Genomic DNA, 26,871 nt, shown 5'->3' with positions numbered 1-26,871 from the left:
GCCGCCGACATGCTGATGCGTCGCCGGAGCAGCTCCGGCTATCGCTGCGTCCGCGAACGCCCTTCCGACATGTTCTATGCGGAGATCCGCTCCGGCGATGTGCGTCTCGGTCTCGGGACATTCGAGACCGCATACGAGGTCGTCAGCGCGTACGATGTGACGGTGTGGCGCCTCTCGATGCCACGCTCGCAGATGAACTTCAACGACGCGCGGACGCAGGAACTCGCGCCTCCGCCGCGTGTAGTAACCGACGAGGACCGTCACGAACACTGTAGGCGGCAGCGCCGCCTCCTCATCGCCGAGGCGAACGAGCAAGCCATGGCAGAGTGGCGCCTACCCGGAGGACGTCGCCAACGACAACCCCCTTCTGGGCAAAGAGGAGGGCAAATAGGCATGCGGAAAGAGTGGACAGACGCCGACAGAAGGCACTAGCGATATCGCAGTGTCACCTGGGACATGCATGGTTCTTTGACGAAGACGATTCTCGATGGGAAAACGCGTTTTTATCAACTTCGGAGTATTTTTCTAGTTTATTTACACCATAGTATCTTATATATTTTTATTTATATCGTAGACTAGTTTGTGGTGTTCGGTTTAACTATGCTATTTATATCGTTTAATTTTATCTATATGTTGTTTTTCAAATATTCTTCGTGTGTGCTTTGGCTGCTCGCATGTTGGAGCGGTTCACACACGCAATATTTTGCAGTGGCTGCCGGAGCCAGCGCTCTGCTTCACTTAAAAACTTACTATTTTGATGCTGTAAAACTTGTTTTAGCGCACCATGCATTGGACGCCTATTGGAGATGCTCTAACAGAGGGAGTACATAGGAGTCTGGAGAGTAACTCCGTTGCATTCTACATCTCGGACTTTAAAAATCAGCACATGAATAATTGCTACTATCTACTATCAATGGCAAAGTATCAGTTGAGCTGGCACTGAGCAGGCCTCAAAACTAATTTAGTCAATCACAAGATGAGCAGGCCTCAAAACTAATTTAGTCAATTACAAGAATAAACATCCCCAGATAGCAAGGTGCATCTAACTGTTGCCCACATACTGCATCTTTCGGCAGCACAAAGCTTAGCTCAGGCAGCATGTTGCAGTTGCCCACATACTACATCTTTCGGCAGCAGAAAAGCTTAGATGTTCATGGGCATTTCCTCTGGATATAAGAAACGCCATGCTCCTCGTACCTGTTTGCGAGATACATATATATGCAGATATTGTTAGGTGTCAGCGGCGGCGAGCAGTGCAAACAGAACCTAAAATATCTACCCAAACTTACTCTGCTTTGGAGAACCACATTTGCTGGAACGACCCGAGAGATGCAAGAATGCTCCCTCCAATCCAAACACTGCACTCAAATTACAAATACATATCAGCCTTGTCAATGAATATCTATCTAAAAGATGAATCTTGCCCACACAGAACCGGCCTCCCTCACACCCATTCACACCGGTGGCCCTTCCCTATGGCCCCAATAAGTTGTAGTGGCATGACGATGCCAATCTCAGGGCCACGACAATATGCGGTAAGCTACTTGGATTAATTAATGCAGCAAATACAGTTTTACTTTCTAGTGGCAACCACAATGACACACACAATCATTCAAACTGCTCTGCTTCTAACGGGGTCCATTGAATATAGCCGGTGCTCGAAAATACATCGGTGAACCTGGGTGCGCGCGCACCCAAATTGAAAAACAAAATAGTAGAAATAGTCAAATATTTTTTAAGCTTTTTAGCAACATACATGATCTAGCATAGTACACACAGTTAAAGTTTCGGGAGAAAACAATAAATGCCGTACTCTGAGCAAAATACAACAGAATCAGCTACTATTCAGTATTCACGGCCTTTGTAGCTGCACTCTTGTTCTTTTTCACTCAGAATACGACATAACTCATTTTGTCCCGAAACTTTGAACGTGAATATTATGCTAGACTATGTTTGTCGCAAAAATGTCATTTTACTATTTAATTTGTTGCTTAATCAGGTTCGCATAGACCCATGTCGCAATTATTATTTTTGCTTAACTGGCAAATATAGCAGTCTAACCTGAAACGCCTCTCCATTGAACTTCCACTTGCCAAAACCTTTATGCGAGCATTTTGAGGGGACTCCTGCAATCAATGAGTTAAAAAAATAAGAATAAGCCCTGCAGAGATTCAGGGAACATTATAAGCAGCTTTAGACTTTAGTCACTACATTGCAATCGTTATTCACTAACCAGCAAAATCGAGACTAAGGAGTCGTTATTAATAGTCACTAACAAAATCAAGACTAAGGAACCATTGTAACCACTGTAATCACTGGTCACTAACAAAATAATCAACGAGATACATTTTAGTCTTCTATCTCCGAGGAAGTTCGCAGAAATAAGGTGGAAAGCTTGTCTAAAGCATGCATTGAGTTCATACAAAGCAAATAATTTATTGAAATTGGATTAATAATAAGCAAAGCTTCAAAAAAAAAAAATACATGCCTAACTCTAATGCCACTACCTCTATATATCTAAATTTATGTCATTATAGAAAGAAAAATAATGTAGAAAAACTTTTGATGACAAACCTGCTATCATTTCTACGCGAGAAGTCTAAATGCTTTTGTGTATGCTAGTGGTTGAAGGTTGAATGCTCATATTCTAAAATGAAATATATGTGGAGACGGTGAAAATATATAAAGGTGACATTCATCCTAGCTTGTTCAGTTTTTTTTACCTCCAGTACTTCTTTTTCTAGGCGCTCCTTTAACTGCAGAATTGATGACGAGCCACCAGAAAGCTATCCAGAATACAAGTTTGCAGATGTCAGAGTTATATAAACAGAACATAACAGGAGAACTAGAGATTATGTTATACATGTTCATTTACTAAGCCTGTGCATGGGAACAAGTAGGGAGAAGTAGCAGAGTGCAGCACTGGATAATGTCTTTACCAAGATGTTGCTGAGTAGTTCCTTGCGAATATCAACATCACATCTGTTTATACTGTCAAGGACCTGACGAACAACAATGGTGGCAGCAACTTCATTAACATAAAGAACCATCCAAGCTGCACAATAGTATAGCACCCATAACTTAACTCACCATTCGTGGAAGTCCACGAATTGAAGTGGAATCTCCAAATCCATCGACTCCAGGAATAGTCTGTTGATCAGAAGTTATTCGTGAGAGAGTGAAGACAAGTCAAAAGATTTTTTTGAATAAAATAGCATCTATTGAAGAAGAAAACAATGAACTTGTTCTGCTCCTGGATAGTGTAATCCACCACTAGCACAAATCCTGACCAATTAACATACATGCACACACGACACAGCAAATTATGCTTTTTTCACTCACCTGGGAAAGATATGGGTTGAACAAAATGTCAGGGATCTTAAATCTATCTGCACCAACTTCAATAGTTCTGCTCAGATATAACATAGATAAGTTATAAGATCTTAAACAATACAAGCACAAACAACATATTAACAACAAAATTACAGCAACAGAAACAGAAAAAAGGGGAGATGTCAGAACCCCAGGCACCTTTTAGGTGTATTATGCATCCAAAATCGAAATACCATGTCTATTTTTTAATGGGAATGAAAAAAGTATACAATCAATGTAGTAGCTGAATCATGATATGGTGTACCAGGCTGCAAAATTACAACTCGAGGCTCCACTGCACATGAGCATATCCGAGTAAACTGTGGTTTTCATCAGAATTTGAGTTGAAACTTTAAGGTCGTCAAACTGCAATTTTTCAATAGTATGATATATTGGTTTTATGTCAATTTGTAAACAACGAAATTTGTCATGTCCATTTGTGGGGTGTACTGAAGAAGTGAAGAGCCATGCACAATGGAGTAAGAGTGCACGATGCATCAGATACAATCCAGAAAGTGCTAGTAGGCCATATTCTTAATATAGTTGGCAATAAAATAGAACTAATCTGACCGTAAACAAGTATACATAATATTGATAACTTACTGCCCATCTGGAAGCTCATATGAAGTTGTAGGAACATTTGCATATGCCACTTCTGCATGAAAAAAAGCAGGGAAAGTAAATGGCAGAACCTAAAAGAGGAACACAAAGCAAGATAGTGCTTAAAGCACACAAACAGATGTGTCAAATCAGTCAAACGAATAAAAGATCAAAAATAATGGTGACAGACAGACAATATGCATATAAAGTAGCCAACTACTCCCCCATTCCTAAATATAAGTCTTTTTAGAGATTCCACTACGGACTACATACGGATGTATATAGACATACTTTAGAGTGTAGATTCACTCATTTTGCTCCGTATATAGTCCGTAGTGGAATCTCTAAAAAGACTTGTATTTAGGAACCGAGGGAGTATATTATGGTCGCATGCATATATAGGATTCATTAATGGATCAACTGATCTGGCATATAGTGGAAACAGTATCATCCAAGCTTGCGTGTTCTAATAGCAGAGCTAAACAATCACAGAAATAATGTATTTTTTAAATGTTATACCATCAAAGGGGGTATCTGGAACTCTGCAAACTGACTCTTTGATGTCGCCAGCGATGGCTCTCTGTGATACGGAGTAAGCATTACCATTAAAGGCATACAGACAAAATTCAACAAAGTAAAACAAGAATTACGGATTTGCCAATGAACATACCATGCAGTATAACCTGTAACTCTCGGTCGTGTTCGGAAAATCAAGATCTACAACCTGAAAAGACAAACATGGGTTCACAGAATAAAACACCGCATAGTTTCCCTTATATCCATCTAGTGTGATGTTTCAGGTTTTCGTCTTTATAAACATGCCAGTTATCAGTAGCATAATGCTAATTAATTTAGAATGTAACCATGATTGATTAGTTAATTAACACAAAAGATTCAGAACCTTAGGTAGACCGCACAAATAGGAAGAAAGATACTACATAAATTTGAAGGGCCAGCTAGATATTAGTCAGAGAACCACCGTGCTCATGTATCTATGAAAACTGATATGAACAGGACAGTGTTACTTCATGATATTGGAAATGCCAAAATGGTACTCCCTCAGTCCCAAAATTCTTGTCTTAGGTTTGTCTAGAAATGGACGTATCTAAATACTAAAACGTGACTAGATACATTCATATCTAGATAAAGCTAAGACAATAATTTTGGGACGGAGGGAGTATTCAATTTCTATCTACAGACCTATGCAGGCTCTCTCATGTTTTTTGTTAGACATGGATTTCCTAGAGATCAGATATCAGCCTGTGACGTTTTTACATGGTAAGATAAATATATTGTATATTTTGCCCCTCTTCTCTTTACTGGTGTGTTAGTTTCAAATATACCAACGGCTCAGCTCACATTCAATGGTACAAGGAGTTTCAACAAAGGGGCACATCGAATGGTATAAAGAGTTATCTCTTGGTCCCAAGGAATCACAAGCAAACAAGAAGAAGATTTTGATATCAAGTGTAATGTTATAGAAATTACACCTTATAATCTCCAGGGCTCACTTCCTTCTTCTTAAATGAATACTTGGGCCTAATCTGAGAAGTGAACAAACAGGATATGAAAATACAGCAAGGACTAGTATGCTGTCTTAACAAAGAGAGATGCTTACAACAACGCCCTTGCTCTCCAAGCTTTTCATCATACAATCAGTTAAAAATTCACCACCAATTGGAGAAGTTGCCACAGACTGCCACATGAAAACAAGTGTGAGCAAAATGATACTACCTCTGAAACTAAATATAAGAAGTTTTTGCAGTTCAATTAAGAAATGGGGCATGCTATGCGTCCGTCGGCTGATCTTTTTAAAAGATCAGTTTGGTCACGAGCCGTCGGATCTGCCGCATCAAGCGGCCGAGTGCACCTCTACCATTGCAACACAGGTATTGGTGTGGCGTAACACAGGTCTTTTGTTGCGGAATTTTTTTGCAACAACTATTTTATCGCAAAAAAATATTGCAACTGAGGTTTTGTTGCAAATTTTTTTTGCAACAAAGGTCTTGTTGCAGAAAATTTACGTAAAAGAAATTTGTTGCACAATATCCGTTGTAGATCATTGCAACACTGCATATGTTTCAGAAGCATAGCTCCCGTTGCAGAAGCGCGTTCGTGAACGCATGTCATGCTGAGAAGGTGGCGGACGCGGCTGCTGTGATCCACCGGATGATGGTAAGCGTTTTCCTTAAGAAAATGTCTTATATTTAGTTACGGAGGTAGTAGAAGAAAAGGCTTCAGAAGAGACAAGCCAAAAGTGGTGTCAGTGTTACATATGCCAGGGTCCATATGATACAACTTGATATCTTATTTTATTAAATTATAAAGCGAAGTTTGGATTAATCACACTTTCAAATGAAATTTACAAAGTAAAAACAGGTAAATCACTATTAGATACAGGCAAGTAATGTAGTGTACACCTCCCTTTGAAAATCAGTTATCAATATCATAACATACCTTTTGCAACACATAACCATCATGCACAGCAGAAACCACAGTAGACCCGCCACCACTGCACCAGAAATGAACACACTGTCATAATGCAGCAATTGCTCTCATGATAAAGACCCAAAGCAGTGAAACGAGGATGAAATAAATCGTTGGTAGATGTTCAACACCAGCTTGTTGAATTCTAATACACAGCTTATAAAATGCTTAAGTATTCAAGAAGGTCATCTAAGCACGAAACCAGATTAAGGTGTTCACATCAAGCACAGCGAATGGAATCTTAAGCATTAACAGTTAGAACCAACTTCTTCATCAGCATTTTCTTCTCATGGATGGGTTGCTCCACAATATATGTGTGCTACGTGCAACATATATTGGTAAAAAACAATATATTTCAGATATAAAGTATGAGATTGAGAACCAGGCAGGCATCAGAACACAGTGCACTTGTTCACAAACTAGTCGTGCTAACGTAGCAAAAAGGGACCTTCATTTATCTACAAGGAAAATAGCAGGTTGCAGGGATAAAAGGCGTAAAGAAAATGCTGACCAGTCAACCACCAGAGACGTAGCACGTCCAGATGCAAAAGATGTGAGAACCTGACAACCAAATCAACAATTAAAAATAGTAAACCGATTGCATCAAGGATTACTTCTGAGAGACATACTGCATTTTTTGCTAGGAACAGCGCTGGCACTTTGTACTTCTCAAACATAACTTCTGCTGCTCTATAGAACATGGAAAATAAGAGTCAAAAGAGTCGGTCTTGAATGCACTCATATGAGTTAGCGATATAAATGTTCTAAACACAGAACATATACACATACTTCTCTCTTTGTTGTCCACTGTTTGTAGAAGGTTCTGCTATCAGCATAGGATGCTCTTCAGGATTGATCAATAGCCGCCGTCTGAAATACAGAATAAGTGAGTGTGACAATACAATAGAACAAAGCAATAGCAACTCCAGCAAATTACATAGCATCGTAACGAGGAAATCCTTGTACTTAATCAACCTTACCTGTTATAGAAGTCAAAGCATCTCAACAAATTAAATAAAACAAAAGGGAAAATACAGAATGCTAAAGAATTTCACAATCAGTACACTTGATAGCAAATAAACACAGAATGCTAACTTGTTAAGCTTAAACTAGTGACTTAATTGTAGTCCAAATGGTGTCATTGCTGATTATTGATGAGCCATGTTAAAGAGGAGAAATTGCTCATAGCTGCATCAAGTAGGTAAATAAATTTACCTAAAAGCATGATTCCATATGTTGTCAACAACTTCCCAATCAGTAACTGTTCCATCTTTCATCGGTGAGATCACCTGTTTAGTGGGGAGGGGGAGAGAACCAATAAGCAATAGTTAATAAAATGCATGAGCAACAAATCATCCTCAGAATGTGCAGTTACAAACCTCCATATGATCCCTCCTGAATTCTAATTCTTGGCCTAGATAAAATTTGCGCTTTGTCTTGGCTTTGTCCACATCCATAGGCTTGGATCCATTCTTAGGATCTGATCCAGAGTCGGCCTCCTTTTCTGGTTTAGCTTCATCAGCATCTCCCGTTTGTTCAATTGAACCAACAACCTCAACATATCAAAACCAGATACTGAGTGCAATAAGTTGTACTGGCCAAAACATCCAATTAGGTAGCTCACATACCCTTGAACCAACAAAATTACAAAAATTCCAAGCACTGTTCAGGCAAAGAAGAAGAAAACGTGCTAAACCCAAACAATGGCATTAAGTGGCCAAATTCGAACCATTTTCTTAGTGCTAATTACACAGTACTTCTCATTTTCTCTGAATGTCATTACATGAATAGTTTGCTTATGTCATCGGTAACAGAGTGAAACTAACAATTTACTGCCACTCTGCAAAAATTAGCCCAATAATCCCACTAATTGCAGAGGGAAATCTTCACACAACAAAAATAAAACATTAACTGTAGAGTCTAAGGGGGGCAGAAAATAATCTCCAAGTCAACAACTTGTTTATAAACTGAACTTCACATTTCAAACACAACAGTACCATTTCCCAAGTTCCCATGAGATCTACAGTTAACCTCCTGAACTAACAGCACAAGTCACAATGCAGAAACTTTCAACACTTGAAATTCAGTTGTAGCTCCCTCCACCCAAGCAAGTGGCAAAGCAAGACCAAGCCAGCAGCCATCATAGCTAAAATGATAACTACTGCAAGACCTGAACACAAAAAGGCCATCAAAACCATGATCATCCTAATTCTATCCGAGCTTTGGAGGGAGAGAAATGAATGTACTTTCAAAAACAAGGTAGTGGCACTGACAAACATCAACACATCCATCAAAAGAACTCTTGAGTTTTGGCGCCAAGCAGGAGCAGTTTTTCTGGAGCACCCCTTTGGGGACCCTCCGTGAAAATATTACTTAACGAAGATGTTGTATCTTCTTTTTAGTCTTCTTTTTAATTCCTTGATCCTCTGATCAAAAACCACCTTTTGTATTCCCATTTGCTATCTGCTATAAATCAATACAAGCCAGCCAGCAGCTGGATCTTTCAAAAAAAAAAAAGGCTCACACTAGATAACACTGGCAAATCTGGGCCATTAGAAAAGCCTGAATCATGAACTAACTTTCTTGCCAATAGATAAAAAAGATTGCACCCGCTGCTGGAACCGACAGGTAAGTGCATCTTATCACAGTCTGCAGGTTCAATGCCTGAATCCGACTTCGTATTAATGTAGCTATTATTTGCAGAGTAGGACGTGCGTGCCTGTTACAAAGTTTATGGTTTGGCCCGTATAGCATGAACTGATACGCTAGCACCACCACGTTCGAACCAGAATCCGAAGCCGTTTGACTTAAAAATAGCTCGAAAACTTGGAAATTTTGAAGCACCCAAACTCCCACGGCTGCAGTGCACGCGGATTTAGCACTCCCGGCTCAGTGGACGAACTAAAACAGCCTGGTCACAACGAGGCACTCGGAAGAAACAGAAAATCCGACCAATTAGAAGCAGAAGCTCACCGAGGGGAAGACGCATTTGGGGGTGTCGTCGCCAGCGTAGCCCGCCTTGCAGCTGTAGGAGCCCACGTCGATGACGATCGCCGAGACCTCGTCTGCGGGTGAGAGAGCAGAGCATAAGTGAGCGGTCGGGGCGGGAGATCTCCGGGGTTTAGGGTTCAGCAGGGGCAGGGGCAGGGGCGAGCCTTACCGCCGCCGTACATGGCTGGAGATCCGGAGAGGGAGGGCTCGGCGAGCAGGAGCGGGGCTGCGGGGTCGAGGCGTCGGCGGTGACGCTGGGCCTGTTCGGCAACCCTCCACTCCAAATTCTCAATTCTGCTCCTCACTTGTCAACTCCCACCTCCACTAGTAGTAAGTTGCCAGTTCATCGTTTCGTTTAGGTCGAGCTCATGAATTGGACAGCTGTGCCGGGGTTTTTCAACACATACTGCACAACGCTCGTGCGTTGCTACGAAACCATAAAATAGAACGAGTTAAATCATTAATTTAAAAAATTATCAAAATACCATAATGTCATGTGAAATTTGCTCGTGGTTCATTATTAAAAAGATTAAAAATACCATAAAAGATCATGCGTGAGGCATTGAAGAATCTTAAGTGAACATGGTCCTTTACGGGCGGGGCGCGGCAAATCTTCTCCCCAACCTCCATCTTCACGGGCTGGGAGGCCGACCCGAGCTCAACCCCTATCCGGCGCGAGATTTGGCGGGGGGACATTTTCGCGCGCGCTTTCCCCTTTCCCCGCACCCTCCGCCACCATTGCCACCCATCCGCAAGCTCTGGTTCCTCCTCCCCAGTCGTTCCTCGCCGCCATGGAGGACCCCATGTTGTCCCCCGTCACCGTCGAGGTCACGCATGCTCCTTCCCCTCAGGCGGATCTTGTCGCCGGCCATCTTGCCCCCGCCGCCGTCGCCCAAACACACGCCGCGCCTTCCCGAAAGAGGCAGGGCATCTTGGTCGTGCAGGGCGGGAATCCGGCTGCACCCGCCGCGACGGCCCGCGCTCCGGGCGCCAACGCCGCAGTGCGATCCCGGTCGGCGGCGCAGAAGGCCGGCAAGGCCGCGGCTGTAAAGCTGAGGAAGGTTCTGGCTTTAAGGAAGCCATCTTATTCAACCTCTGACTTCACCCCCCCCCCCCCCCCGCACAAGGAGGTGCTCCGGCGATGCCGTTGAACAATTTCGCTCCCCCCGCGGCCGAGGTGTTCGACGAAATGGCCGGAAGGTATGCCTCTTCGGTCTTGGCGATTCCTTCTCATTTTTCGCCATTAGTCTTGATAGCTCGTGACTTGTCATCGTTCGCTATAGAAGTGGTTCGAACAATGCAACAAACGAGTTCATGAACATGTTGGACACGAACGCGGTTGACATTGATCAAGCCTCTTTCGAACCATTCAACTACAATGAAACGGACGGCGGCATGGATGATCATGGTGTTGCGGACGAATTGGAGGAGATCGAAGCGGAAGCGTTTGAGCAATCGCAAGCAAGGGGTGGGAAAAGCCAAAGATCGAAGAACTATACGATCTTGGAGATCAAGCTTTGATCCAAGCATGGAGTGCGGTGTCTCTTGATGCATGCACGGGTGTTTCTCAAACCGTCAAGAGATATTGGCAAAGGATCGTAGATCAATACTTCCGCATTATGAAAAAGTATCCTAATAGGACTGCACCCACATTTCGGTCACTTCAAGGGCGTTGGAAGAATATCAAACCTATGTGCAGCCGTTGGGCAGCTTGCTTGGAGCAAGTACGCAATGCACCTCCAAGTGGCACCGTGGAGTCCGACTATGTGAGTTTGTTTTTCCTCTGTTCAATTTGTGCATCATCATAATGTATCATGGGAAATGGTTGCATCATTTTGTTCACATTTTGTAGGACAAGATTGCTCAACATAGATACAAGGACATGGAAGCTTCGGAAGGCAAATTCTTCAAATTAGAGCATTGTTGGGAGTTGCTCCAAAAGTGCAACAAGTGGAAGTTGATCGACAGAGAATCCCCACCAAAGAGAGGCTCACTTGTAAACATGGATGAAGATGAGGATGATGATGGCCCAAGAAATTTGCACAAACCCGATGGTGACAAGAAGACTAAAGAGAAGATGAAGAGAGAGCAAGAAGCAGTGAGCTTGAGGGAGAAGATTGATGCCATGGTGCAATCAAACGAGTTGATGATGTTGAAGTCGTTGGAGATCAAGAAAGAGTTGGCCGAGAAGAAGGCAAAAGAGAAGCAAGAAAAATGGCAAATGCTCAAGGAAGAGGGGCTCTGCAAAGCTGCCATTGAGGAGAGAAAAGCACGCGCCTCTGAAACCAAATCGATGTCATTGTTGCTCGCCGAGGAGAACAAGATCATGTCAATGAACCACAATGACATGGACGACCTCACCAAAACATGGCATGATATGGCAAGGAGAGAGATCTTGAAGAGGAGAATGGTCGCCTCTACCGGTCCGTGTTCCAGTTCCGGTGATGTTTTCTCTGCTCCATATGGTGCCAATGTGCATGATTTCAGTGCGGGAGTTGGAACAAGCGTTCCAACCGACGGATGTGGATTCGGTTGCGCCGATGAACTTCAATATGGCCTCCATGGCGCGGAGTGAAGATCGACCCCCAAGATGATGCCGGACATGGGCGCAAACCTTTGCATGCCTTCTTTTGCGTAATGAACTTCGCTTTTATTTGCGCGCAAATTGTTTATTTCGTTTGAATTTGAACTTGTTTGCCAAACCCTAGGTCAAATGTGAGATTTGCAGTTTTCTGTTTGTGGGTCGTCACGGTGGAGCCCGAGCAGAACCCGCAGATGCCGACCCGTAAAAAAGCATATTCCGCGAATATATTTTTTTACGGATCCGTTTGGGGGGTCTGCATCTGTGCCAGCCCGCGCCGGCCCGCAAAACTGGTTTTGCGTGAACTGCAAACGCGTTTTGCGGGCCGGCATTATGCGGGGTCTGCTAGAGTTGCTCTTAGTGGTTGGCTGGAGTCGATGGACCGCAGGGGGTGCCAAGAAAGTGGAATTTATGCAAGAGATTCGGGATGTGCCTGATCTACATGTTGGTTCGCGGGCTCTCCTTGGGGATTCCAATCTGGTAGTAAACCCTCAGGACAAGAACAAGGCAACGACTAACCAACGGATGATGACGCAATTCAAAGCACCGCTCGATAGATTGGAACCCAAAAGAGCTATATCTGAACGGTAGGTGATACACGTGGAGCAATGAACGTCGAAACCCAACCATGGAGAAGACCAACTTCATATTTGTGACTGACTCTCGGGTGGATATATACCCTAGCAATCTGCTTACGGCTCTCGGTTCGGTGATCTCACACCATTGTCCACTCCATGTGGATCTGACGCGAAGTTTCAGATGGCCCAATGTTTCAAGTTCTAAAGTTTTTTGGCCCAAGGTGGAGGTTTTATGGATACAGTTCAGGTAGCTTGGGATGCTAGACAACAAGTTACATGCCACGACAAAGGCGTTGCAACGCTGCATTGATCAGCGGATTGGCAACATTCGCCTACAAATTTCCATTACAATGAAGATGATTGGAAGATTGGACGTAGTTGCGGAAGCTAGAACCCTGTCGAGCCAGAAGCATGGGTTGCCCAAACTACTTAAGAGGAAGCTTCTGGGATTGTGCTCTCTTGAAAGGACTCAAGGGTTCTACATCTTAGGTAAGGATATGCAAACACTACGTTCTTCCAAAGGCACGCGAGACACACACACAAAGGAAGAACATCAACACGTCTCTACAACACAATGGTGTGGTGCATACGAGACAATAGAGTGTTGCATGGTTGGTGGATGGTTAGTTTTAGGAGCTGTTTTGGACTTTTAAGGTCAAGGAAGCTACAATCAACCTTGACATTCTGGATTTGCCTTCGCATGGCCTCTCGCGCGTAGAAATTCCTTTCACCATGGAGGAGGTACATAAAATCATCAAAGCAATGCCATATGATAAGGCCTTAGACCCGGATGGTTTGACCGATGGATTCTATGCTACATGTTGGCCCATCACTGAAGGGGATTTCATGAGAGTTGTAGACCAGTTCCACACAAGATATATGAGATGCATGGTGGTGATAAATAAGGTGATAGTTTCACTACTACCAAAGAAGAAAGGGCGGTGGAAGTCAAAGATTTTAGACCGGTGAGCCTTGTGAGTGGTCTGATCAAGATCTTTGACAAAATATTGGCTACGAGACTTGCACATGAGCTGTCAAAGCTAGTTGGGTACCACCAAAGTGCTTTCATACGTGGCCAATTGCTCCACAATAATTTTATGCTAGTCCAATGGGCAGCTAGGAGACTATGTGCTCTTAGGAGTCCATCAATGATGCTTAAATTGGACATCACCAAAGCATTCGACTCGATCCAATGGCTTTTCGTGCTTGAGGTTCCAAGGCGGATGGGTTTTGGTAACAAGTGGATCACTTGGATATGTGGACTATTGTCCACCTCTTCCACGAGGATCATGGTTAATGGAAATCCGGGAAAGCTAATTCCAGCATGCGAGGGTCTAACGTAGGGGGTCCACTATCACCCATGATATCCATCTTATGCATGGAACCACTACGGGCTCTTTTCAAGTTTTCCGCGTCTAGGGGAATGCTTGCACCACTGGCGAGATGGGGACTACAGTAAAGGATCTCCATGTTCATGGATGATGTAGTGATTTTCTTCCAGCCAAGTAAGCTGGAGATTAACATATGTGGAGTTATCCTGAACATCTTAGGACAAGCATCATGGTTGATCATCAAGATGAGCAGGAGTGAGGTTGATTCTGCTCAAGTTCCGCCTCGTGGCGGCGGAGAATCCACGAAAAAGCTCCACCCCAAAAAATTTCCGGATGAAACCCTTCATATAGCAAAAGAGGGGGGCCAGTGGGCCACCAGGGTGCCCACAAGCCCTGTAGCCGCCGCCAGGGGGGTAGGTGGCGGCTAACAGGCTTGTGGGCCCCTGGTAGCTCCCCTCTGGCACTTCTTTCGCCTAGTATTTTTTATATATTCCCAAAAAATTCCACATTGATTTTCAGGGCATTTGGAGTTGCGCAGAATAGAGGACTCAGACTTGCTCCTTTTCCAGTCTAGAATTCCAGCTGCCGGTATTCTCCCTCTTCAAATAAATCTTGCAAAATAAGAGAGAAAAGGCATAAGTATGGTACCACAAAGTATAATAACAGTCCAAAAAACGATAAATATCAACACGAAAGCATGATGCAAAATGGACGTATCAGAGTGCAGCTCTACCAATTAGATGTTCACAAGATGAAATCACGACGGTCTCGGCTACCTTAGGATGTGCCACTGCGTTGTTTGACATGCCTCCAATGTATCGGTAATTTATGAAGTATCCATGTCATATTTACCTATGTTTACAATACTTTTATATGGTTTTGATGCACTATATATGATTTAATTGGAACTAACCTGGACTCACACTGTTTCCAGCAGAATTACCGTGGTGTTGTTTTTATGTAGCAAATAAAATTTCTCAAAATCACCCAAAACTATTTGGCGATTATTTCGGGAACATATAAAAAATATTGGAGCGAAGAACCATCTGAGGGTGCACAGGGTGCCCCCAATCCAACAGGGTGCGACCACCACCCCCAAGCGTGCCCTGATGGCTCGGGACCATCGTGTGGCTCCGTTTAGCATGATTACAACGCTGAAAAATCCTATAAATCCCAAAACCCTCAGAAGTTAACCTAGAACTTCCGCTCCGCCGTCGCATGCCTCTATACCAAAGAAATCTCATCCATAGCCTTGTTCCGGCACCCTGTCGGAGGGGGCAATCATCACCGGAGGCCATCTTCATCATCCCGGTGATCTCCATGATGAAGAGGGAGTAGTTCACCCTTGGGGCTGAGAGTATGTACCAGTAACTATGTGTTTGATCTCTTTGTCCCCCCCCCCTCTCTCTCTATCCCTCTCTCTCTCTCTCTCTCTCTCTCGCTCTCGCTCGCTCGCTCGCTCTCTCACCCTCTCTCTCTCCCTCTATCCCTCCCTCTCTCATGTTCTTCAGATGTAATGATCTTGATGTATCACGGGCTTTGTTAATATAGTTGAATCATACGGTATCCTTCCCTTATTATCTTGATGTGATGAATTGAGTCTTTCCCTTTGAGGTTTTGTTATGTCAGGTTGAATATTGGATTTGAGATCAATTGATGTAAGTCTTGCATGTGGATACTTGTGGTTACAAGGGTTGTTCTATTGATTCACTTGATATATGTTTTGGTACTCAACTTGTGGATTCCTGAGGTGACATTGGGGTAATCCATGCATATGGGTTGATACACGTTCTTGTCGTACTTTCTCTGATAGAAATATTGGGGTACTCTTTGAAGTTCTTTGTTTTGGATTGAATATGATGAATCTAAAATTGTTTGATGTATGTCAAATAATTGACCCATGGATACTTGAAGTGACATTGGAGTACCTATGTAACATTAGGATTGATTGATGTGTATCATATGTGTTATTCTAGTATGAACTCTAGGGTTGTTTGTGACACTTATAAGAATAACTCAATAGATTGATCGGAAAGAATACCTACAACAATTTCATCTTATATTCTCCGCTACTTATGAACCTTAGAGTGATTCTTTATCGCACGTTGAGAGATGATCATATGATTCTATTATGTTAGCATTGTTGAGAGATTGCACTAATGAAAATATGAACCCTAGGCCTTATTTCCAAGCATTGCAATGTCGTTTATGCTCACTTTTACTACTTGTTACCTTGTTGTTTTTATATATTTGGATTACAAAAACCTATTTCTACTGTCCATACTACACTTGTATTGGGTGTGTTGGGGACACAAGAGATTTCTTGTATTTGATTGCAGGGTTGTTTGAGAGAGACCATATTCATCCTACACCTCCCGGATATTGATAAAACTTAGGTCATCCACCTGAGGAAAAATTGCTACTATCCTACAAAACTCTGCGCTTGGAGGCCCAACATAGTCTATAAGAATAAAGTTGTGTAGTAGACATCAAGCTCTTTTTGTTGGGGAACGTCGCATGGGAAACAAAAAATTTCCTACGCGCACGAAGACCTATCATGGTGATGTCCATCTACGAGAGGGGATGTGTGATCTACGTACCCTTGTAGACCGTACAGCAGAAGCGTTAGTGAATGCAGTTGATGTAGTGGAACGTCCTCACGTCCCTCGATCCGCCCCGCGAACTATCCCGCGATCAGTCCCACGATCTAGTGCCGAACGGACGGCACCTCCGCGTTCAGCACACGTACAACTCGACGATGATCTCGGCCTTCTTGATCCAGCAAGAGAGACGGAGAGGTAGAAGAGTTCTCCGGCAGCGTGACGGCGCTCCGGAGGTTGGTGATGATCTTGTCTCAGCAGGGCTCCGCCCGAGCTCCGCAGAAACGCGATCTAGAGGAAAAAACCGTGGAGGTATGTGGTCGGGCTGCCGTGGAAAAGTCGTCTCAAATCAGCCCTAAAACCCCACTATATATAGGAGGAGGAGGGGGGAGACTTCCCTTGGGGTCCAAGGACTCCCAAGGGAGTCGGCCGAGCCAAGGGGGAAGGTCTCCCCTTCCCAAACCGAAATCCACTTGGTTTGGAAGGTGGAGTTCTTCTTCCCTTTCCCACCTCCTTCTCTTTTTTTTTCTTCCTTTCCTCTTTGATTTTCTTTCCTATGTGCATAGGCCTCTCTTGGGCTGTCTCACCAGCCCACTAAGGGCTGGTGTGGCACCCCAAACACCCATGGGCTTCCCCGGGGTGGGTGGGCCCCCCCGGTGAACTCTCGGAACCCATTCGTCATTCCCGGTACATTCCCGGTAACTCCGAAAATCTTCCGGTAATCAAATGAGGTCATCCTATATATCAATCTTCGTTTCCAGACCATTCCGGAAACCCTCGTGACGTCCGTGATCTCATCCGGGACTCCGAACAACATTCGGTAACCAACCATATAACTCAAATACGCATAAAACAACGTCGAACCTTAAGTGTGCAGACCCTGCGGGTTCGAGAACTATGTAGACATGACCCGAGAGACTCCTTGGTCAATATCCAATAGCGGGACCTGGATGCCCATATTGGATCCTACATATTCTACGAAGATCTTATCGTTTGAACCTCAGTGCCAAGGATTCATATAATCACGTATGTCATTCCCTTTGTCCTTCGGCATGTTACTTGCCCGAGATTCGATCGTCAGTATCCGCATACCTATTTCAATCTCGTTTACCGGCAAGTCTCTTTACTCGTTCCGTAATACAAGATCCCGTAACTTACACTAAGTCACATTGCTTGCAAGGCTTGTGTGTGATGTTGTATTACCGAGTGGGCCCCGAGATACCTCTCCGTCACACGGAGTGACAAATCCCAGTCTCGATCCATACTAACTCAACGAACACCTTCGGAGATACCTGTAGAGCATCTTTATAGTCACCCAGTTACGTTGCGACGTTTGATACACACAAAGCATTCCTCTGGTGTCCGTGAGTTATATGATCTCATGGTCATAGGAACAAATACTTGACACGCAGAAAGCAGTAGCAACAAAATGACACGATCAACATGCTACGTCTATTAGTTTGGGTCTAGTCCATCACATGATTCTCCTAATGATGTGATCCTGTTATCAAGTGACAACACTTGCCTATGGCCAGGAAACCTTGACCATCTTTGATCAACGAGCTAGTCAACTAGAGGCTTACTAGGGACAGTGTTTTGTCTATGTATCCACACAAGTATTGTGTTTCCAATCAATACAATTATAGCATGGATAATAAACGATTATCATGAACTAAGAAATATAATAATAACTAATTTATTATTGCCTCTAGGGCATATTTCCAACACTTTTCTGGAGTCGTTGCCGAGGAGGTGAGTGCTTGAAGGTATATCTTTAGATTTTGTAACTAGATATTTTAGTTTCTTGCTTATCACTAGTTTGGTTCATAAAAAGAATCAAAAAATGGTGTTCAGGTTGCCTCAATTACTTCATCTTTATAATGTCTTCCGTGAAAATGATGGATCAAAAATTGTGCCAGAGTATTAGGAGAAGAGTTCAATAAAATGTTTGGCATTAAATACTTGAATGATGAGAATGATAGAAATGTTGTTAGTATGAGTTCCTTGAATACCCATGATACTAATGATGATTTCACTAGTCATGATAAAAATATTTCATATAAGCATGCCAATTTTTGTGGAGTGAATAAAATTTGCGAAGACGTGCCTTATAGGGGTGATAGATTTAAGAAGCATAAACATGATAAAATAAATTGGTGGATTAAAGGCATAGATGAATTTTCTACGAAATTATGCTCTCTTCATCCTATTACTTGTGAACTTTGCAACAAGGTTGGACATCTTAATTTTCAATGCATACTTTTTCATGATCGAATCGTGAACAAATATTGTAATGAATTGATCACCCTTAAACTTTATAATAAACTTTGTTTTTTGGGGGGAGTGAAGAATTGAAAGAAAAAAATAGTTGGTTTGAAGCATTGTTATTCGCAGACTATTTTGGAACTAATCTACAATATATGTCTTGCGTACTAAATTGCAATGAGAATGCTTATATTGCCAACTATAGAAAGATAGGAAAACCAATAGAATATAAAAGGAATACTAATGAAAGGTTGAAGATATCCACTTCCCCTCTTGTTGTCTCTCATAATGAAACAAGTGACGAGAAGGAGCTTCCTATCCAACCAATATCATTAATAAGAAGCTCAGAAAATTTGATTAAACCCACACATGATGTGGTGGAGAATAAGAAAAGAAGAAAAAGTAAAGGTAAAACAGGTATCTCTCCCAAATAATTAGAATGAATCATATAGTATTGAGGACGATGATACACTTTATGATGTTGTTATGCCTATTACTTTGTCATTTAAAGACATTATAACTAAGCACTAATCCAACCATCTGAAGCCATCAACATTTGTAACCATCGATTCCGCATATTAAATGTTCTTGGTCGTCCGATCTTCCTGAGGACCCTCATCCCCTACCAAGTGGGCCGGCTGTGTGAGAAGAGCGCTGCTCTGGTAGAAAAAACGGTGAATTCTTGTTGATCGGGCCTCTGCACCACAGTCCAATTAGATCTCACACAAGCAAATGAATCCGATCCGTCACAGGTCTTCTCTCTCTAAAAAAGAACCTCTCTCTCGCTATGCCTCTCCTCAACCTCGTCGCAGCCACCTCAGCGATGGTTCAATCATTCATATCCCCTTCCTTGTAGCTCTCTCTTGCGAGCAGTGGCGATAGCATGGTACTGCCGGCCAACCCTCTACCGATCCGGCCTTCTCCCCACATGCAGGTGGGGCCTCCATCCCAACGCTGATAATGCGATACTGGAGGTCGATAATGCTGACAACGACAACGTGATATTGGAGGTCACTCCTCCGATGAGCACCCTTTTTGCCTCGCCATCACCTTGTTTCTCATCGCGAGCATGATGGTCTACATTTTTTTGAGATCATGGCCAACAATCTCCAATCAAGAAACATCAGCTACATTGAGCCGATGCCATGTCTCGTATGTGTTGTACTCGAGGCTAAAAACGGGGTGTAGCATAGTTCCACAATGTATTTCTTTGTTTGTATTCTCTAAGTTATCAAATTTTTCATATTTCTAGATCTTAAGCAAGAGGTAGGCAGAGATGATTCTTTGATGGTTATTGGAGGTCATGTGTTTGCCAAATTGTTCGTTCGGCATAGAGGTTGTCGTTGTATGCTTATACTTTTGATCCTTGCCGTCCACAATTATACCCGGTCAACTAATATAGTCTAATGTGTATATATTCATATAGTCTCGGGCTCAATAACGTAAAAGATTATCTGTTGGAGACGGCGGCAAGACAACTAGTGGCATGTACACTCTCCTTTCCAACGGTTTGTGTCTTGGTCTTCCCCTGCCCACCTAACATTGAAAGTGCATGTTATGCCCCTAATCGATTTTTGGTGTTAATGACAACACATACATAGGAAACTAATCCTATTTGTTGAGTGTATCTCAGGATGGCAAGTGCTTTAGTAGATTGAGAATTATGTGCCAAGGTGGTCTGAGATGATCGGGATTTATATGTCAAGAAGGCTCGGGATTGAGAAAAGATGATGTAGACTATCCTTTTAAGTTTACTATTCTTGAGTATAGGGATCCCGCACTATTAAGAGGGGATCACAGGTTTTGTGATGAATTTTCTCATACTACATCTCTACTTTTCTGCTCAACTCCACATCTTCACTACTCTGCTCTTATCTCAAAACATGACTAATGTCTCGGACATCCGGTCCCTCCGGACGTCCGAGGGCTGGTCGAGGGTCGGACGACTGACCAGCTTCGGAAATCCGGAGCTCTGCACCAGAAGAACTTGAGCCATATAACTCGGACTTCCGGCTCCCTCCGGACGTCTGAGGGTCGGTCGACCGACCAGCGTCGGAAATCCGGAGCCCTGCACCAGAAGAACTTGAGCTATATAACTCGGACTTCTGGCTCCCTCCGGACGTCCGAGGCCCGGACGTCCGTCCCCTTTCGGAAATCCGGAATCTTGCACCAGAAGAAGTTTGAGTCGAATAACTCGGACTTTCGGCCTTCTCCGGACGTCCGGTCCCTGTTCAACTCAGTGATTCCAGACATATCTACAGCCCTCGGACGACCGACCCCTGTCGGACGTCTGACCACTAGTGGATGCCCGGACATCCGTGAACTGCCGGATGCCCGAACCCTGTGTGACTTAAAGTGTCCCCAACGGTTGTTTTACACTCCCCACTATATATACCCCCTCCCACTTCGTGAGAGGGTGTCCAACACAGCTAGAACACATACAAGAACACCTTTCTTCTCACTCACTCTTGTCTACACTCAATCTTAGATCCCAAGAACATTTGTGAGTCCCTTTGAGTGTTGTTCCAATCAAAAGATAGATCGTCTCCTTCTCCTCCTCCCCACCAAAGTGATTTGTGATTTGAGCAAGTTTTGAGCAATCCCCGTGATCTTGCTACTCTTGTAGGTTGGAGACTCCTAGGCGGTAGGAGTCTTCGGAGAGGAATCAAACCATTGTGATTTCCCCCAAAAAGTTTGTGAAGGTTTGGAAGCCACCTCAAGGCTTACCACTAGTGGTTGAGAAACGCCTTCGTGGAGTTATCTCAAAGGGATAATAGGGTGAGCCTTCGTGGCGTTGGTGTGCCTTTGTGGTAACATCCGCCCCTCTAACGGTGACGTAGCTTCCCTCCAAGGAAGTGAACATCGGGATACATCCTCGTCTCTCTTGGAGTTTCGGTTATTCCTAACCCTAACTCTCTACTTGTGTTAATCCTTATTACGTACTTGTATTTGATTATTATTTACCGGTTGCCTTACTTCACTCTAAATAGCTTACTCCTTGTCATAGCAATTATTAGGCCTACGCTCATATTCCGCACCTTTGCCTAAAATTGCTAAGTAATTATTAAAATTTGGAACTGTACCTATTCACCCCCCCTCTAGGTCCATATCGATCCTTTTCAATTGGTATCAGAGCCTCGTGCTCTATTCTTGTGGCTTAACCGCCCTAGAGCGAGATGGACGGGATTCCCACTACTGTAGCTCCAGTGGAGAGGGACGGGAATTCCACGGAAGTCAAGTCCTTCACCTCTGAGGACCTGGAACGGGCCCTTGCCAAGCAAAAAGAGGAGCATGATGCTTCTCTTGAGGCCTTGGTCCAAATGAGACCGGCATCATTAACCACGGGGACAACCACGTCCCCGAGGGCCTCAGGGCCACATGTGCACGGTTCTTCATTTGGCCAACAACCTCCGGAAAGGAACCAAACCAGTGTTCCATGGCTTTATGCTAGATCTCAAGTTGAGAAACCTAAGTACAATCCTGGAGGAAAACCTCCCTTGCTTGATGACAATTCCGATTTTTCTTTGTGGAGAGTTGGTATGCAGGATCATCTTAGGTACGCCAATGATGAGATGTTGGACATCCTCGAGCATGGGTACAATACTGTAGATCAGGTGTCTCACTCCCAGAGAAACTTATGACAAGCATCTCAATGACACTGCGATCATGTGCATAAGAAAAGGAATGAATGACAAGCAACGGAGACCTTACATTCACATCACAAGTGCCAAGGAACTGTGGGATAGCATTATAAGGACCAAGACCGATACCTCCACTCTTCGGCTTGCTCAATATGAAATTGCCAAGGGGCAATTACAGAATTTCTGTATGGAAAAGGGTGAATCTCCCAAGCAACTGCTAGAACGGCTCATGACTCTCGTCGCAGACATTGAGTCCTGTGACTGTGACAAGACGCAAGATGGTTTCAATCTGACCAAGAGATTTCTCGTGGACAAGTTACTTCAAATGGTATGGGACATGAGGCAGCACCATGGGTTCAAAGAAATGACTCCAGATGACATCATATCCACTTTCCAATTATTTGAAGAGTCAAAGGCAAATGCAACAAAGCACCTTGCCATGCATGGCACTTCAACATCAAAGATCAATCTTGCTTTGAAAGCAAAGCATGAATGTGATGAAGAAGAAAGTGAAGAAGAAGAGGGTGATGATGACTGCGAAGATGGTGATGATGTTGACTCTGATGAAAGCCCATCTTATGAGGACATTGCTCTCTTTGTAAAGAAGTTCAGTGCAGGAAAATTCAAGGGAAGATTCCCAAAGAAGAAGGTAAGGAAATGCTATAACTGTGAGGAAACCAACCACTTTTCCAATGACTGCCCTTATGAGAAGAGAGAAGATAAACCAAGGTTTCCGAAGACCTTTGTAAAGAAGAAGTTGTCAAACCCTATGAACTCCAAGCTCAAGAGAATAGATGGAAGAGCAATGGTTGCACAAGAAGAATCAGATCCAGAAGACGTTGGTGGGGTTGCCGGAGTAGCTCAGGATACACAAAACACCCTGAGGCTAGTCAACAAAAGTGGTGATGTTGTTCACTACAACTATATGAAAGACTACAAGGGCAACACCCACAAGTGTTTGATGGCAAAGACTGCCATGGGAGATGAGGAAGACCAAAGCTCCCATGATAAGGTTAAGGTAACTCCACGGTTAAACTCTTTCAGTCTAGCTTCTACCTCACCTGATGAGTATCTTGATGCGGAAGATCACTATGAGGATAATGACTTAGATCATCCCATGTTTGCCAAAATAAACAAATTTAAGTGCTCTCTTAAAGGAAAGAAGCTCACTATGTTTCGCATACTTAGAAATGGTGAGTAAGCACACCAATACCATCAAGGAACTCAAAACCCTCGTCACTGAGGATAAGGAAATAAATGAAATCCTTGAGCAGAAAGTCCTGTATGAGGAAGCACAAAATGATGCATTATGCTCAAAAGTTGGTGAAAACCTTGATAAACATGCTAACGATCTTGCCTCCTTGAAAAAGGCTGAATCTGTGTGCAAAGAGTTACTAAATGATAAAAACCGACTAGTGAACTCTCATGCTTCCCTTTCTAAGGACTGTGAGCGTCTATCCTTGTCTCTCAAAGACAAGGAAGAGAAACTCACTGTTCTTACAAAGAGCTTTGAGGCACTCAAGGTTACTTATCTTGACACTTTAGCTAAGGCTTACTCCTCACCTATTATTAATGTTGATACCTGCACTACTAACTCTAGTAGTGAGCTGACATCTATCCTTGAGGAAAACTGTTCGCTAAAGGCACAGCTAGATAGAGGTCTCATGACATGTGCACAAGGACAAAAGACTCTCAATGAGATATTAAGTCAACACAATGGAGGCCTTGCCAAGGAAGGGCTTGGGTTCAATCCAAGCACCGCCAAGAAAAGTGCATCTCCTCTCAAGTGTACAACTCCGCTTAAAGAAATATTTGTACGAGAGGGACACAAGGAGAAAGGTAAGGTTGTGAGTGGGTCGACCACTAGGGGTTCGCCTACTCTCAACAAGATAACTTAATTCATGCCTCCATCCTATGTACTTCGCAAATCAAAGGAAGGAGAGGTTTATGCTAAATTCGTTGGTCCCCGTAATGCATTCTGATTTTACACTATTTGGGTCCCTAAGACTCTTGTAACTAATGTGAGAGGCCCCATGACGAAATGGGCACCTCAAACCAAGTCTTAATTCGTTACAGGCTGTTTTCTCCGGAGGAGCCAAATGGGTGATCGACAGTGGATGCACCAATCATATGACCGGAGATAGTAACTTGCTCTATGACTTCATGCAAGCCATTCGACCATACATGAGCATTGTATTTGGTGGAGGGTCGAAAGGGCAGGTAATTGGGTTGGGCAAGGTGGCAATCACTAATGACATGTCTATTGCAAATGTCATGCTTGTCCAATCTCTTCAATATCATTTACTTTCAGTTCGCCAATTGGCTTCCGTTGGTTATGACACATTATTCGGACTAACGAATGTGAACGTCTTTAAGAGAGACACTCTCGAAGTGGCCTTTGTTGGAGAGTTGGATGGCAACCTTTACACGGTTGATTTCTCGAAAGAGAGCACCTTCCATACAACTTGTCTAATGGCCAAGGCCGACATGGGATGGTTGCCGGCTCGCCCATGTCGGCATGAGAAATCTTCAAAATCTCTTAAACGGCAATCACATCCTTGGACTAACAAATGTATCTTTTAAGAAAGATCGTGTGTGCAGTGCATGCATAGCTGGGAAACAACATCAATCAAAACATCTACCCAAGAACATTGTATCCACTTCAAGGCCGTTAGAGATCCTTCATGTGGATCTATTTGGGCCTCCTTCGTGGGCAAGTCTTGGAGGGAAAAAGTATGGCCTAGTCTGTGACAGCCCGATGCCGACGTTCTAGAAGCTTCCCTTTTCTTTCCATTTTCGTCGTGTGGGTATTTCAGTTGTCGTGTAATCATCGCATCATGCGCATCATCTGCATTGCATCGGCATCTCCGTTGCCGCCCGTTTTCAAAACTTGCATTCGTTAGTAGTTGCCGGTTCTCGTCGTCGTCCGTTCTGAGTCCGACCGCACACGCACGCGCCCGCGGCACCGTCGGAACCCTGTTTTTAGTTTTTAAAGTGCGTTTAAAACTTTCTCTGATCGGGTTGAGATTTGACGTGCGGTTGTGGTTAGTTATAGCGAGGCCGCCCGTTGAATTTCGTCGCGATCGGAGACCGTCTGGTTCCCGAACGGTCGCCCGTAGCGGCACCGTATTCGGTATACCGTCGGACGTGTGTCAGTGTTTTAAATCGCGTTGCCGCGCCGCCCGTTCTCCCTCTCATCTCCGGATGTCTACACAACACGGCCATGTAGCACGCCCCGCATTCGGAATCGTCCGAATCCGACCCCGCGGTTGGATCCGGAGGGCGATTCCGGTTAACCGAGCCCCCTTTTCCTTATAAATACCCCCCCTCCTCCTTAATTTTTAGACAGGCTTCTTCAAATTCCTCCTCAATTTCCGCACCCCACCAAACCCTAGTCGACCCCATAGCCTCTCTCTCCCCTGCCGGCGCCGCCGGGCCCGCGAGCCCGAGGCAGGCCCGCCCGAGCCCATCTGGGCCCGAGCCGCCGTCGGCTCCTCTCCCTGCCTGCGCCGCCAGCCGTCTTCGCCGCCTGCCCGGGACGCCTGCGCCGCCTCCTCTGGGTCACAGCGCGCCGTACCGGCCCCCTCCCGTCGGCCGGCCGCGTCGCCGGAGCTCGTAGCCGCCGGAGCGCCGCATCATCGCAGGAGCTCCCTGCGGCCGAACCTTGTAGCCTTGTCCCGCCAGCGCCGCCGCCTTTGCTGCCTCGCCCGCCGGCGGCCGGATCCGGCGAGGTCCGGCCAAATCCGGCCGGCCCCGCCGCCCTCGGGTCCCCTGCGGCCCGCACCAACCTCCCGCCGCCGCCAGTTAGCTCCCGGTCGGGAGCAGCACGGCGGGGCGCTGCACCCGCTCGCCCCAGGAGCTGCCGCGCCGCTGACCCCGCGCGTGGGCCCCGCTGGCCCAGCCTCCCCAGCGCCCGAGCCAGGCCCGCAGCTTCCTCGGCCCACTCCTCCAGGCCGGTCTGATTCGGCCCAAGGTGAGCCAACCCCCTGACCCCTCTAACGTGCGCCTGAGCGAGATTTGGTTATTTAACGCCCATGCACTTTAGGCCCATTTAGCATCAGATTCAGCCCGAGAGGTTTTTTTTTGTTTATTACGTGGCGATTTAGTATTTTCAGGAAATTAGACGATATTTAAAACCCCCGTAACTTTTAAACCGTAAGCCGGTTCGGGACGTGTTATATATCGTTTTGGGGTAGTTTCGCGAGTAGAACACGATTATCCTACATGCATATTTGTTTAACGCCGTTTAGGGTGCCTAATGCTTTGTTTTACGTGCTGTTACAATAGGTTCCATTCCGTAGTTAATTTTTCGTGCGTATCCGGATTGCCCGTATGCCATAGATTTAATGTCCATGTTTTAAGGACCATACTTCTACGTATTTTAGCGCGGTCACTCGTATTTTTGCGTGTAAGGATTGCCCGTTA

The 26,871-nt window shown here is 44.5% G+C and overlaps 1 protein-coding gene across 1 annotated transcript; it reads right to left on the bottom strand.

The window, feature by feature from the left end:
• Positions 1 to 871: 871 nt before the first annotated feature.
• Positions 872 to 9,781, bottom strand: LOC123401347 (actin-related protein 4). The gene is made up of 20 exons (XM_045095129.1): positions 9,620 to 9,781; positions 9,433 to 9,524; positions 7,839 to 8,012; positions 7,675 to 7,748; positions 7,249 to 7,329; positions 7,089 to 7,149; positions 6,971 to 7,020; positions 6,430 to 6,484; positions 5,591 to 5,668; positions 5,463 to 5,516; positions 4,643 to 4,696; positions 4,492 to 4,552; positions 3,976 to 4,027; positions 3,343 to 3,409; positions 3,091 to 3,150; positions 2,940 to 3,002; positions 2,724 to 2,786; positions 2,062 to 2,126; positions 1,290 to 1,358; positions 872 to 1,197 (listed from the first exon to the last, which is right to left on the bottom strand). Exons 1-20 carry the CDS (start codon positions 9,630 to 9,632, stop codon positions 1,152 to 1,154), a joined length of 1,332 nt encoding a protein of 443 aa, XP_044951064.1. The 5' UTR covers positions 9,633 to 9,781; the 3' UTR covers positions 872 to 1,151.
• Between the last annotated feature and the right edge of the window lie 17,090 nt (positions 9,782 to 26,871).

The sequence above is a fragment of the Hordeum vulgare genome, chromosome 6H (assembly GCF_904849725.1).
Source record: "Hordeum vulgare subsp. vulgare chromosome 6H, MorexV3_pseudomolecules_assembly, whole genome shotgun sequence".
In the NCBI taxonomy this organism is placed as follows: Eukaryota; Viridiplantae; Streptophyta; class Magnoliopsida; order Poales; family Poaceae; genus Hordeum; species Hordeum vulgare.
This window is presented reverse-complemented; position numbering and strand designations above follow the sequence as displayed.